General features: G+C 34.7%; 1 protein-coding gene across 3 annotated transcripts; it reads right to left on the minus strand.

Moving 5' to 3' along the window:
* Positions 1-4,411: 4,411 nt before the first annotated feature.
* Positions 4,412-7,466, minus strand: LOC136218864 (beta-glucuronosyltransferase GlcAT14B-like). 3 transcript variants are annotated; one of them, XM_066006022.1, is made up of 6 exons: positions 7,275-7,466; positions 7,035-7,069; positions 5,996-6,680; positions 5,840-5,915; positions 5,636-5,751; positions 4,412-5,200 (listed from the first exon to the last, which is right to left on the minus strand). In XM_066006022.1, the coding sequence occupies exons 3-6, from the start codon at positions 6,555-6,557 to the stop codon at positions 4,701-4,703; spliced, it is 1,254 nt and encodes a 417-aa protein (XP_065862094.1). In that variant the 5' UTR covers positions 6,558-6,680; positions 7,035-7,069; positions 7,275-7,466; the 3' UTR covers positions 4,412-4,700. The 3 variants fall into 3 exon arrangements, with proteins under 3 accessions (XP_065862094.1, XP_065862095.1, XP_065862092.1); XM_066006023.1 differs by lacking the exon at positions 7,035-7,069 and having other exon boundaries at positions 5,996-6,663; XM_066006020.1 differs by lacking the exon at positions 7,035-7,069.
* Positions 7,467-13,881: the final 6,415 nt, after the last annotated feature.

Below are 13,881 nucleotides of genomic sequence, written 5' to 3' on the forward strand. Positions count from 1 at the left end.
AACGATTGTGCAAACGACATGAGATACATGACAAAGTGCACCGCGTGACACTTCAGAGGCCCGAATGCCTCAAGCCCAATAAAACAATGACACATGGCAACACACTTGCTACATGGAAGGTTGCACCACTTGACCGCATCACAGTATGAGCTTGGTAGAGTCAATCGAAGGATGATACGTGTCTGATGACTCATTAGGACATATTCCTAAAATGACGGTGACTACCCTTAAGAGCCACTATAAATAGAAAATGTATATGATCCACATGAGGTAGGTAAACACAATAATTTATCAATACTCTCATTATCTTCAATATTTGCTAACTTAAACATCGGAGCGGATTCATTTGACACTGGTCTGTCTCTAACCAGTTGTTATTTTTATCTTAGGCCAAGGGAGTCAAAAGATCGTTCAAATCACACGACATCATTATGTACTTTTTCCATTTTTGTTATTATAAATTTGACATTAATTATGTGTAGTTTAATTGATAGATTATAAGTAAAGTTTTGAGGTACAAAATCAACTTTTTTAGATTCTACATCTTCAACTATAAGAAAAGGATTAAGTCCTTAATTTTCTTTAATACGAAGGCAAATACAATAAAAGAGATTCAAGTACCTATAAAGTAGAAATTAAGTTAGAGTTGCAGTTGATTCATTTAAACATAAAAGAAAAGGCACCAATTAGTTAAAGTGGGCAAGGAGATTGTAGTGCAAAAGCATTAAAGGGTGCATAGATTAACTCTTTTAAAACTTGCTCTCATCTCACTTCACATAAATAATGAATTTGTTTTAACAAAAACTGAGAATGAAGTCAACTATTTTATGAAACACCTTTTGGCCATTGTAATCAATTACTTCTACAAGAAAAGAAACTACTAAGAAAAAAGAAAAGGGGAATATAAAAAATGAGTTGAAAAGTAGGTTCCTGCATTTGAAATAGAATTTGAACACTTTATTATTAAGTCATCAAGTCAATGTCAACCATCATGTCTTTATGGATATCAATTAAACAATTACTTCCAAATTCTTTTGCTCCATTAAACTTGTTATTTTTTAACAATTTAATATAAAAAAAGAGAAAAAAAAGAAAATTATTTTAAAAAAACAAGTCCAACTTGAAGATTGAATTATCTTTTATTTAGTCAATTCCTACACATCATTCCAGATCCACTACTAATGTTTGTTTGTATAATTTTGGGATTAAATTCACAGTCAAAAAGTCTATTATATGTTAATTGCTTAAAAGAATGTAATATTAATTGGCCAAATGTATTATTAACATCGTTAACGGATTTTTTTTTATTTAACTAAATGGTTTCTAAGATTTTATATTTCATGATTTTTGGTTAACTTTTTATAATTGTTTCATTCATAGAAATAAATAAAAAAGTATTACTTTAGAAAAGTTAATAATAAAGAGTGGAGCTCCAAGTGATGACGAAGCACCGGGAACCAAATACTCAAAAGCAACTTGGTCAGAATGCCAGCAACCTCATTCCTCACGGGAATAAACGAATGGTAAAGAACCCATTGGACACTTGTTCACAAACAACGTGATAATCAAATTCAAGAAGCTTAGTTCAAGCATGAAACGTTGGATAACAATTAAATATATAACACCCAAATTGTCACACAAGAGTTGAACAAGTAAATCATAGTTCATGGAGTGAAAGAAACCATAGTAATTCAACTATGACACTGACTATTGCTTTATATTCATTTACAATGGAAGAGCGAGCAATAGTAATAGTGGATTGTTTATGTGTGTACCAAGAGACCAAGTTTTGTTCTAGTTGACCATCGATCATATGGAAAACCACCATAATCAATATTATAGTAGAAATGAACTACTATGATGGGCATAGAAGAGAAAACAATATCGAGGTCTTTAGTGTCATGAACATAGCGCAAGATCTGTTTGGCCCTTTTTCCAATTCTCATCTATAGGACAATGTAAGAATTGACATAGTTTGTTCATAGAAAATGCTATGTTTGGATGAGTAAAGATCAAATGCTGCGATATTCATTGCTAGAGGATAGACGAGTGTCATGTTCTCGTGAAAGATTGGGACTTATGGCCATTGGAGTGGAGCAGGGTTTACAGTCAGTCATTTTTGTAAAGGAAGCAATATCATGAGTGGGGAGAGGTTAGGTGTTGTTAAAACCATAAATGGGATTAAGTGGAGCAATGAGAGCAAGTTGATTAGGTAACAAAAAGGAAGTTGTCTTGGGATTGGTCAAAGGAGGATTACATGCATGCAACATGCGATTTGTAATATGAGTACTATTGTGGATAGAATAATGATAAGGAGAAGGATGCGAAAAATTACTCGGGTATGGACCAAGTAGAGATGGAAGATCCAACGAGGCACGCTTTGAAGAGGCAAGTTCCTTTGATGAAGTAGTAATCGTCTCATTGGTCAACTTGAATGGGAACAAATGTTCATGAAAATCGACATTTTTGGTAGTGTAAATACGATCGCACTTAATGTCAAGATAGACATGACCATTATGATTGGGAGAATCTTGAAGGTACACATAAAGTTTCAAACGAAACTCAAATTTGTGTGTCTTAAGGATGCCAAAATGGGAAAATACCATATCTAAATACACAAAGATTAGTGTAATCAGACTGTCTTTTAAAAGCTTCGACGAATGGGGATTTAGAGCCTAAAACTTTTGTAGGTAAAAGATTGATTAATCGTACATTGTGTACTACGACATAATTCCATAACTTATGAGGAATGGAAGCATGAGCCAGCAAAGTTAATTTTGTGTCAACAATGTATCTCATTTTGCATTCTGAAATCCCATTTTGTTCATGGGTATGAGTACAAGTTAGTTTATGTATGATGCCATGTTGGGTCAAGGAAGTATGTAAGTTTTTAAATTCACCATCAAAATAAGAAAGATATTATTTAACCTTGGAATCAAACTAGTGGACAATCATGACATAAAAATTTGAAAATACACAGTGCACTTTCACCTTTGTAATAAATCTAGTTAAGAATGAGTAAATTCATCCATAAACACAACAAAATAAAGATGTCTTAGGTTGGATAAAATGGGAGCATGGCCCCAAACATTGAATGAATTGTTTCAAAACATATAACTAACTCACTTGAAATTAAACTAGATAATTTTCCTATAGGGCAAGAAAAGCATGTCTAATTAGTTTTGGATGAAGGGAGATTGTGTTGCTAAACAACCTAACGAAAAGTTTGAGGATGACAGTGACCAAAGCGAGCATGTCATTGATCAAACGGAACCTACTCTCCGACCAAACCTTGTCTCAATACGGGCGGCATGACATAAAGCCTATCTTTACTCGGTCCTTGCAAAAGGATTTCCTTGCTGACCTGATCCTTAATTACAAAATAAGAAGGACAAACTTCAAAGTAACATGAGTTTGGTATATTTTTGAAAAAGTGACTTAGTAAGTTTAGGAACCAATAATATATCTTTAAGATGGAAATTATGCAAATTAGAATGACATGAATGAGTTATAGACAAATCTTAACCATTACCAAGATGAATATTCATATACCCTTGATATGACATCATATTTTGTAATTGACCATTGACAATGGGGTAGGTCATGTGATGAGTAGCCCATATGTCGGGATACCATGGTTGTGACGAGGCAACAAAGGTATTAAAAGACAGATGGCCCATTAATGAGTTGTTCGAAGAGAAGTTTGGTTGGGTTCAAGTTGAAAAACGACTAGATTATCATCCTCGTCCACCAACACGTGGCTTTTTAGTACATTTAATTCGCGCAATGGTTGGCATCTCCATCAAGGTAGCAAAAACCTCATTTGTTCGGATTTTTTTCCTTCCGTTTTAGTGTTGCCTGTGTCGGGTTTTGTGGCAACATTAGGCATAGGCATGACCTGAGATCTTTTGAGGAGAATTGTTGGTGAATTATTTGGTTATAAAGTTCATAATTGATGTAGAACACAAAGATTACAAATAGTATAAATAGGGGGCAAGTAGAATCCTAATAAAAGTGCACTAGGCTAAGGATAGGAATATGAGAGACAATTAGTATAAATAGGCTAAAGATAGGTATATCATATATGAGAATATCATCCCTAGAGAAGTTAATGATAGATATAAATAACAAACATAATTATCAATAAATGAGTATTATCAATAACAACAGCCCAATGAACATATGGAAATTTATTTGGCATATTATTAAATTTAAATTATCTACAAATATGTAGAGAACAATCTCAATTTAGCAAACGGTTGACTGGTTGGTGCGTTGAGTATTAGTGCGGTTCGATTACTAACAAAACTGGAGTCTCGGTCAACTTAGCTTTTAAGCAAACTAAACCAAATAAGTTTAACATTCGAATATAACCAAAATTTATCATCTAGTAAAATTCAAAAGATCAAAATTTACTGAATTACTGGAAACCAAGAAAAGGGTTTCTAATTATTCTCAAATGTAAAGAAATTCCTTATACAAATGTGACATACATATATAGTTAATTCAATAACTCTATAACAATGAAAAAGGTAATTGTGCTGTCTTCTGCTATGCTATGCTTGTGAACTCTGAAATAGGACACGATCAATTCTTAGTTACTGTAAATCTTCTAGTCTGGTGCTGTCCGCCCGACCATGAGACCGAAATTTATATCCTTTTTCCATATCCGAGCAACGAATATTCATAATCTGTGAATTCTATGTACACTGATTCTCTTTATTCTGTGACAACATAGTTACTCTATCTATCAGATGTTTTATTCTGTCGGCTCCTGGACCTGGTTTTATGTTATTCGGGTTCCCAACTGCACTGCATGTCGGACCATCTGCGCACCATCCGCCCGGAGTGAACCCATCTTTACTCCGCCCTAACAACTCCTTATCAATCCTCTCCAAGACAGGGTCGTTATGCTTGAATTTCCTAGCAAATACTGCACCACTGTCGATCATGTTCTGTGTGTCATTAATGGAAAGGGTGAGCGGATGCTGTCTCGGAGGATTGTCCCAAGCAATGTAGTGCAAATCGTGATTGATAGCTGTCTGAGAAAACTCCGGCACGTTGCAGATTACAGTGTGAAAATAGCCTTCGGGAGAGGAGACGAAGTTTGTGTAATACATGAGTAAGACTCTAGGTAGATTATCCCAGCCCCAAATTAAGTACTCTACAAATGAACGGGTAAGAACCATCCATGCCGAACCTGCAGAACAATACCTAGCTGTTACAATCCATGTCGAGTAATAGTGTTTAACTCGAGGAATGTAAGAACTCTGTAATACGAAAAAGCTAGCTGAAACTAGAGTAACAGTCTAACAAGAGCTAGATGTTACAGAACAAACATCATAAATAGACTAATAGAGAGCAAATTTCAGCTCCTGATGCAAGACTGTGAACTCCTAAAATGCCAATTGAAATCTCATCCTTAATTCTTTCAAATCACGGTAAAGATCAGTTAGCTGTGACATATACTTTCGCCTGCAAATTCCAAATTTGTAAATAAAAGCCGGAAAGAACCAAATTAAACCGTATCTGCCACTTGAAACTTGCAGAATGTGATTGCCTGCAGACTGAATGGAAATTTACTAAAATGACTCTAACATTCAATAAAAGAGACAGCAGATTTGAAGCTACTAACCAGTAAACAATTTGAATGCTGATGGCAATGCTCTGCGTGGCGTGGCCCAATAGATCTCGGTCTTTTTTGCTGAGTAAAGACCAGGGTCTATAATCAAAGGCATTGCCCGTTTATCCCTAAAAAACACAACCACAAAAGGTATAATTCATATTTCTCCATGTGTTTTTGCAAGTGAGAAAGAAACAGAGAAAAAAGAGGTCTTACTCCTTCCAACCAAGCTGACTTGAGTGCTCAATAAAGTTGAGGTTTCGGTTCAGTGTTGAAAACGTATAAATGATATCTGCACATCCCAAATCAATGAATGAATACATAGAGTGAGTAACATGTAAAAGCATAGAAATAGAATTGAGATGGACTAACCATCTTGAGTTGCAAGAGGATAATCAGAAGCACTTAGATTAATAAACCAATCCCACTCTTTACTCTTCTTGAGAAGAATAGCACAAGCATGAAGTGTATTAGCAACCATAGTAGGTCCTCTATAGGTAACCATATTAGCTTTAACAATCATGTAAACATTGCCAATGGAAGAGAAAAGGGGATGCTTTTCGAGACGGGAAGCAAGCTCCATTCTTTCCTCTGCAGGAGACTCGAGGTCTAAATGAACAACATAATGATTGGATGGATGGTAAAGAGCATGAAGAGTTCTCCAAAGCTTGTCCAAATCACCTTTAGACCCGGAAATCAAGTATGCAAAACGAGGAATTGCAGGAGTCGGAGGAAGAGTAGATTGTGAAACCTTCATTTCTGCATAACCTTCCATTGACTGGTTTCGATAGGGGAAAATGTTGAAGATTTGATTGATAGTATGCAATGAAGAAATTAGACCCATGTTGAATGAAGTTGCTAAAAGGAATACACATACTAAAGAGCTTATAACTAAAGGGAAAACCCATTTCTTCTCCATGTTTAAGGATCCCATTGCTACACCTTATCATGGATTCCAATTCACAATCCTAATTCACCATTCCCAATCTCCAGATTGAATATCAAACCAATATTCACTCTCAGCAATCAAATTGCAGAATCTGAATTGAAATTAGAGCTGTTGAATCAACAACCAACAAAGAAATAATAATAATAGTTAATCAGAATCTGATAATAACAAGGAAAGAAATCAAAGATTGCGTGAACATCTAAATGACTTGTTGATATAGGAATACAAACAAAAAGAAAGAAGATTAAAATATTAACAAAACAACATAGAAAAATGGGGGTGAGGAGAGAGAGAGAGAGAAAGAGTATGTTTTTATTTAAAAAAATAGTAGCATAAGACACAGAATATGCATCAAGAAAATCGACCCATGACCAATAAATCAATTAGTTAAATCTTCATTATCAAAGAGCTAAATACTTGTCCAATTTCCCAAGGAAACCATTGACAAGGACCACAATTTACCTTTCTCTTTAATGGCAGAAAATAATTCCCTTCACCTTCATTAAAGATCCCAAAATACAAATGTAAATAAATAATCACAGAAACACAGATGAGATCAACAAAAAAACAAAACCCAGATCAAAAGATTGAAAATTGAAGGCATTGAATCAATGGAAGTAACCAAAATCCAATCTTGAGAGAACCCAAGAAAGAGGAAATAAAATTTATAAAGGAAAGAAATAGAGAAAGAAGAAAGCCCACCTGTAAAAAAACTTGAGCAGCTAAACGCATGCACACATCTGAAAATCAAGAAACAAGAAGGGAGAAGCAGAGGCTTTGTAATGGTAAGTTATAGTATTATTAATTGAAATGGAAAAAGAAAAAGGGAAATCAGAGATAGGAGAGAGAAAGAAAAAAAGGAAAGTGAAGTGTGTTTCGGGGACGTGTATGAAAGGATTTTGGTTCAGTTATTTATATAGACCAAGGGATTTTGACCAAATACATACACTTTCTTTCAGTTTCTTTTCTATTATTATTACACCACCTGTTTCTTTTTCTTCTAAATGCTTCAAATTCAAGACATAACCTTGCAATTTTTATTAAAATACTTTCGAAATTTATCCGGTTTGAATTTGAATTAATCTTAATTAGAAAAAAACATTCGAAATTGTTTCTATCTCTGTGTTAAAAATAGTAATGTAAATAATGATATACGAAGTTCCTTCCTATGTATATTGTGTATTTTTAGAAGTTGCCAATTTGGTGATCCAGAGGTTTAGGGATTAGTTGTTTTTGTATGTTAATACACTCACTGAGATTCCAACAAGTTGGGATTCTTGTTATATTTCCTTTTCAAAAACTTCTCTTCTTCTTCTTTTTCAACTCTAAGTATTGAATTAATTAGTTAATACTATAAATTAACTACTATGTTTATTGTCAATGTTTTCTTTTTTAAAGAAAAATATTTTCAACATGCCTTTCAAAAAATTTTATTATCAATGTTTATTGACTGGTACAAATAATTTGTTGAATGAGCCTTTTTTATATCACTTTGTTATATTTTTAAAAACTTATCTCGTTCTTGTTCTTCAACTCCAAATATTGAATATATCCGTTAATAACTATAAAGTAACTACTATGCTTACATTTCAAAATTTATTGTCAATGTTTATTCATTGGTTTTCTATTTTTATAGAATATTGTTAATGTGTTACCTTGTGTTATATTTGATTATATAAATAATATATTTATCGAGCATTTTTCATATGATAAATACCATGTTATATTTTGAAAATTTTCTTTTGTTCTTGTTCTTCAACTCCAAATGTTGAATAAATCGGTTAATAACTATAAAGTCATTACTATTCTTACATTTCAAATTTTACGGTCAATGTTTATTCATTAGGATATTGTTAATGTGTTACCTTGTGTTATATCTGATTATACAAATAATATGATAAATTCAAAGTAGTTGTATTTCAAATGCATCCCGATAATTAGCAGTTCTTAATCGTCTAAATTTAGGTCTTTTCCCAAAAAAAAATTGGGATTTTACTGGTTGGGACATTTTTAGTACTTGTAATTAGTGATTATCCAGAAATGAGTTTCCGGCCAACTTGAATGATAATATTATTGTCTTTATTCCTAAAACTAAAAGTCTGGGTCACATGAAAGATCTTCAACCTATATCCTTGTGTCATAGCTTACATAAGATAGTTGTTAAGGTCTTGGCTATTAGACTGGTAATGTTTTACTTGTTAAATTTGATAGTAAGCTTTTGTTCCGACTCGATTTATAATGAACAATATTCAAGTAGCTTTTGAGTACATCATTATATGAAAAAAAAAGTAAAAAATCATTATGATAAAACTACTTTAAAGATTGACATTAATGAGTCTTATGACAAAGTTAACTGGAATTTTCTAATGATTGTGGTTAGGCGTATGAGGTTTCATGACCGTTGGATTAGGTAGATGATGCTTTTTGTTACCACCGTGTCCTATTCGATTGTTGTAAATCGGAAGTTGGTTAGTCATATTAACCCATATTATGGTCTATGTGATCCTCTTTCACTGTATTTTTTTATTCTTATGTTGAGGTGTTGACTAAGTTCAATGCTTTTACAGAGGCTAATAAAGAGATTCATGGGTATCAAATTTTCAAACAAGCTCTTAGTGTCACTCATTTACTCTTTGATGATGATAGTTTATTTAAGCTACCATTGATGAGAATAGTGTTATTCTATATATACTTGCTAAGTGTGAAGTTATTTCTTGCCAAGCTATTAATATACAAAAGTCTAATATATATCTTCCCGTCCAATGTTACTAATGATGCTCGATTGACGATAAGTGAATTATTGCTAGTTATTTTTCCTCTGAATAATGGTCACTATTTATGCCTGTCTTTCTAATAGGTACGTTTAAGAGAACTATTTTTTATTGGAAATTTTCACGCAAAACATACATAAAACGCTGCGGAAGTAAACCCGAAATTCCTAAGATATGATTCATATTCAGCAAAAAAAAATGGACGGTTAGAATCACTAACCTTTTTTTTTGGGAAGATTGGAGGCCAAGCAACATGGTGCCTAAGAATACCAACTAGGTTGGCACCCAACCTAGCATGTTCAAAATATTATTATATAATAGAAAAAAGCACGTGGAAAATAATGAAATAAAAAACTAGCAGATCCTATACTGAGATAAATCGACAAGGTCATCAGAAATAAAACAAGAACAAAAAGAAAGATAATAGTCCCTGAAGGCGTGAGTCCGCCATGATTTTCTAAAGCATCAATAACTTTGTTGCCCTTGCGATAAATATGAGACACAACCAACCACATCTAAAAAATGAGGGAGAAACGGTGCATCCAATCTTATCGAATGTGTCAGGGAACTAGGGGTGCAAACGAGCCTTGGTAGTTTGCAAGCTATTCGAGCTCGGCTCGGTGAAAGCTCGATCAAAGCTCGACTCGATAGGGCTCGACTCGAGTTCTGGATCGGCTCGAGCACTAACAAGTTGAGTCCGAGCTTCCTCAGGTCTGGTTCAAAAGCTCGCAAGCAAGCTCAATTATTTTTAATTACTATATATATTTCATCATATATATATTTAATATATATTTCATTGGTTATTATTAGTTTTCATCATAATTCACAACTCACATAAGATTTAACCCATACAAAAAAATGACACAAAAAAAACGTTTAGACATTTGAGTCTTTAGTGAGACAATTAGGTTTTGATAAAGAATAAAATATATTACAAAGTTTAATATATATGTCATTGTTTGAAATTTTTCTCCGAGCTTGTGTTTTCTGATCACAAGTACCATATATTTTTCTGGAATCTCGACAATAACATGATTGTTTTTCTTTATAAATATTTTAAACTCATATGGATTTTTTATGCTACTTATTCTATGCATGTATGATGAATTTGGTTAAAGCTCGTTAGAAGCTTGATAAAAGGCTCGACTCGGTCAAAACTCGGCCAGATTCGGTCAAAGTTCGGCTCGGTCAAAGCTCGTCAAAGCTCAATTCGAGAGGGCTCGGTTCGAGATATTAACGAGCCAATACCGAACCTACCTAGGGTTCGGCTCGGTTCGGCTCGGTTGCACCCCTACAGGGAACCTTAGTCCATTTATGAGAGATAAGATAGGCTACATAAGTGGAATCTAGTTCTAACCAACGGTGATGCCATCCTTTAGACCAAGCCAAACGAATGGAAAAGATAACGCCTTGTAGTTCGACCTTAAAGGGAAAACAGAAAGGGAGTGGAATATTAAAAGCGCCATGTGGGAAATCTCACAGTTCTTAAAGATCCTTCCCGCACCCGCTGCTCGAAACAGATCCGTACGTGTTGCACTTGAGCCAAACCAGAAAAAGGGGACGCGTATTAATTTCCATAATTGGGGGAGTTGGAGGTAATAGCCTAGGAATCAAAAATTGCTTGAGGACATGAGTATCAATGATGGAATCACGTGCATGACCTTTACTGTCAAATTGGACCTCATGGATGGAGCTCCATAAATCCCACAAGATGAGATGAAAGTTTGGGGAGATCGACTCAAGGAACACTTTGCTTTGAGTTCTCCAAATCAACCAAATATCGTTAACAGACGTTGAAACCCAAATATCGGTAAGTTTATGGATTGGAGTTCTGATTTTAAAAAAAAAATAGCCATCAGATTTTCTAATGTGTCTACACTGTCAAGTCGTAAACTAAACATCAAGAGAATGTTCATCCATACACCATGTGAAAACAGCAACAAACCAGCATATGATCTCTCAATTCCACCTGCTGTAAATAAAGAATACATTAGGAATTATTATTAATTTCTGAGAACATAGTTCATGCGTTGGAAGCCTATTCATGTGTGGAGGACATTTATAGATTGGAAAAAAAGTGAAGGAAAGAGCTAGAAATAACTGAATTAATCAGGGCGACCCGACCAACATAGAAAAAGAATTTCCTTTCCACTTACTAAACTTCAAAAACAATCTTGTTAGCTAAAGGCTTAAGATACGAGTTTTGGGGGCTCCCAAAAAAAAAAGAGAACCCCTAAAATAATTGAAGGGGAGACTACTAGTTTTTATGCCAATCCTTGAGGCTAAAAAATAAGACTCATATATATACAAGACCAAATCCCCAATATAAGCTTCTGATTTGGTCCAATTGACAATCTGCCCTAATAAGTCTCTGCAAATCTTAAACAACTTAGCAATCATATTGACATTCTGGATCGAAGCTTTACAAAATCGAAGAATATCATCAGCATAAAGGAGATGGGAAGGGAAGGCCGAATGTTTAGCATATGACATCGGAAACAAACCATCCCCCAAACCCCTTAAAATGTAATGACCGGGAAAATCTTCGCCAAGGCAAAAAAGAATAAGGGAAAGCAAGTCCCATTATTCGACACCCCTTGAACAACTGAAATAACCCCGTGAAGCCCAATTTAAAATAATCGAAGTTCTAGCTGAATTGAAGATGTTGAGAATCATTTCCTGAAAATGAATAGAGAAACCAAAACCATCCAATATGTCAAGAATGAAGTTGTAATCCATAGTATCAAATACTTTCCGGATGTCGATTTTGACGGCCATATTCCTCGCCAAAACAACATTTATTCATGACATTGATCCTTTCAGAAGTGGATGTAATACAGTGATAAATATTGTGCCCCAAAAGAAACACTAACTGATTATCTAACGTAATTATAGCAAGACGGTCAGTAAGAAACTTATTAATTGTGGTAGTGCCCTCTTTTTAGGACAAAATTTCCTAAAACTATAAGACAAAACTTATTAATTGTGGTAATGCCCTCTTCTTTAGGAATGAGAACCATAAGGTTTGATTTAAGACCATGAACCATGTGACCCATCCAGAAAAAAAAAACTTTGAACTACAACACATACATCACAATGTCCCAAAAAGCCTTAAAGAATATTCCACCAAAACCATTTGAGACTAAGACGCTTAGATGATCCATAGAGAAGACATCAGGACATATTTCATTCGGAGGAGTACAAGCAATGAGAGAAAGATTCTTATCTTGTGAGACCAAGTAAGGGACGGTGTCCTTAATGGTGGAATCATTAGAAGCCACTAAACCCACGGATCGAAAAAGCTCAGAATAAAAGTCAAACACATATCGCTCATATCCTTCACAGAGGTAGTAAGAACCCCATTCTATAGACGTAGTTGTGAGCGACCGCGAAACCCGAATTACCCTTTACTCCCGCGAGGGAGGAGAATGGATTTTCAGTAAATTGGGTTCCGTTTTTACATAACACCGTCGCTTACCATTTTTAAGGACGACGTTTAGCATGTCCCTTCCGGTGTATGCATTCTTTATGTTTTATACCTTAACCTCTTATCATGTTTTAGACTAAGGTATTTATTTCAGAGTCGCCACCTGAATTTGATGCTCGGGAGCATATTATAATTAGATAGCACACAGGCTCACAACATGCTATCTCTTCAGAGTTGGGTTCGAGACTTCAACTGTTATAAGAGTCTGATTAATAAACGCGTATACTTGTCTTTTATTAAGATATCATATATTTCTATTCCAGTTTCGATTTAAATATCGTGTAATCGTTCGAAAGCGATAAATAAATACTGAAATGTAAATTATTACATCAATTCACAAATGGCACCTTCTGCCCTATACATCAAATCTAGCCATAGGAATTAAATCTATTAAACCTGCAATACAATAAACGTTAGCTGTGGGTGCTTTGAAACCCGCCTTTCGGATTTAAACTATGACACCGGAGTCGATCAAATAGGACTCATTTATTCCAAGATCTAACACGTAGCATGCATTTATTCTGAAGCCTGGTTTGGATGTCTAAACAAATTTTAACAGAAACCTAAAATACCCTATCACGGGATTGATTTTATCTTCATTTGGAGATTTGGCTGAAAATGTATTCAATTTACCGAATAACAGAATACCTAGTCTACCCGGATAAGAAAATATGGTTCTTCCCGAAAGGTTCTCTGTCACCGATCTAGGGAGATCCCCGATCGACGACAGGGATCCTCGATCGAGGAAGACCTTTCAGGCAGACCCTCTGTTTTGGTGTCAGAATCAGCAAACAAGGGGAGAAGTGTAAAATAAAAATAAACAACATGCAAACGGTAGGGAACGGGCTTTTAAAACCCTTCAGATGTTACCTCTGAGACGCTTTTCCAGTTTATTTGGTGTTGAGTAGGCCGATGAACACGCGGTTGAGACTTGGAGCAGCAACTCGGACCCGTGCAGTAAATGATAGCAACGATCAAAATGTGGTATCCCATGTACTTAGACCGAAATGACCTCCAATTAGGAATAGATTTGACCTAAAAGGTCAATTCT

Source organism: Euphorbia lathyris, chromosome 2, assembly GCF_963576675.1.
Source record: "Euphorbia lathyris chromosome 2, ddEupLath1.1, whole genome shotgun sequence".
NCBI classification, from domain to species: domain Eukaryota; kingdom Viridiplantae; phylum Streptophyta; class Magnoliopsida; order Malpighiales; family Euphorbiaceae; genus Euphorbia; species Euphorbia lathyris.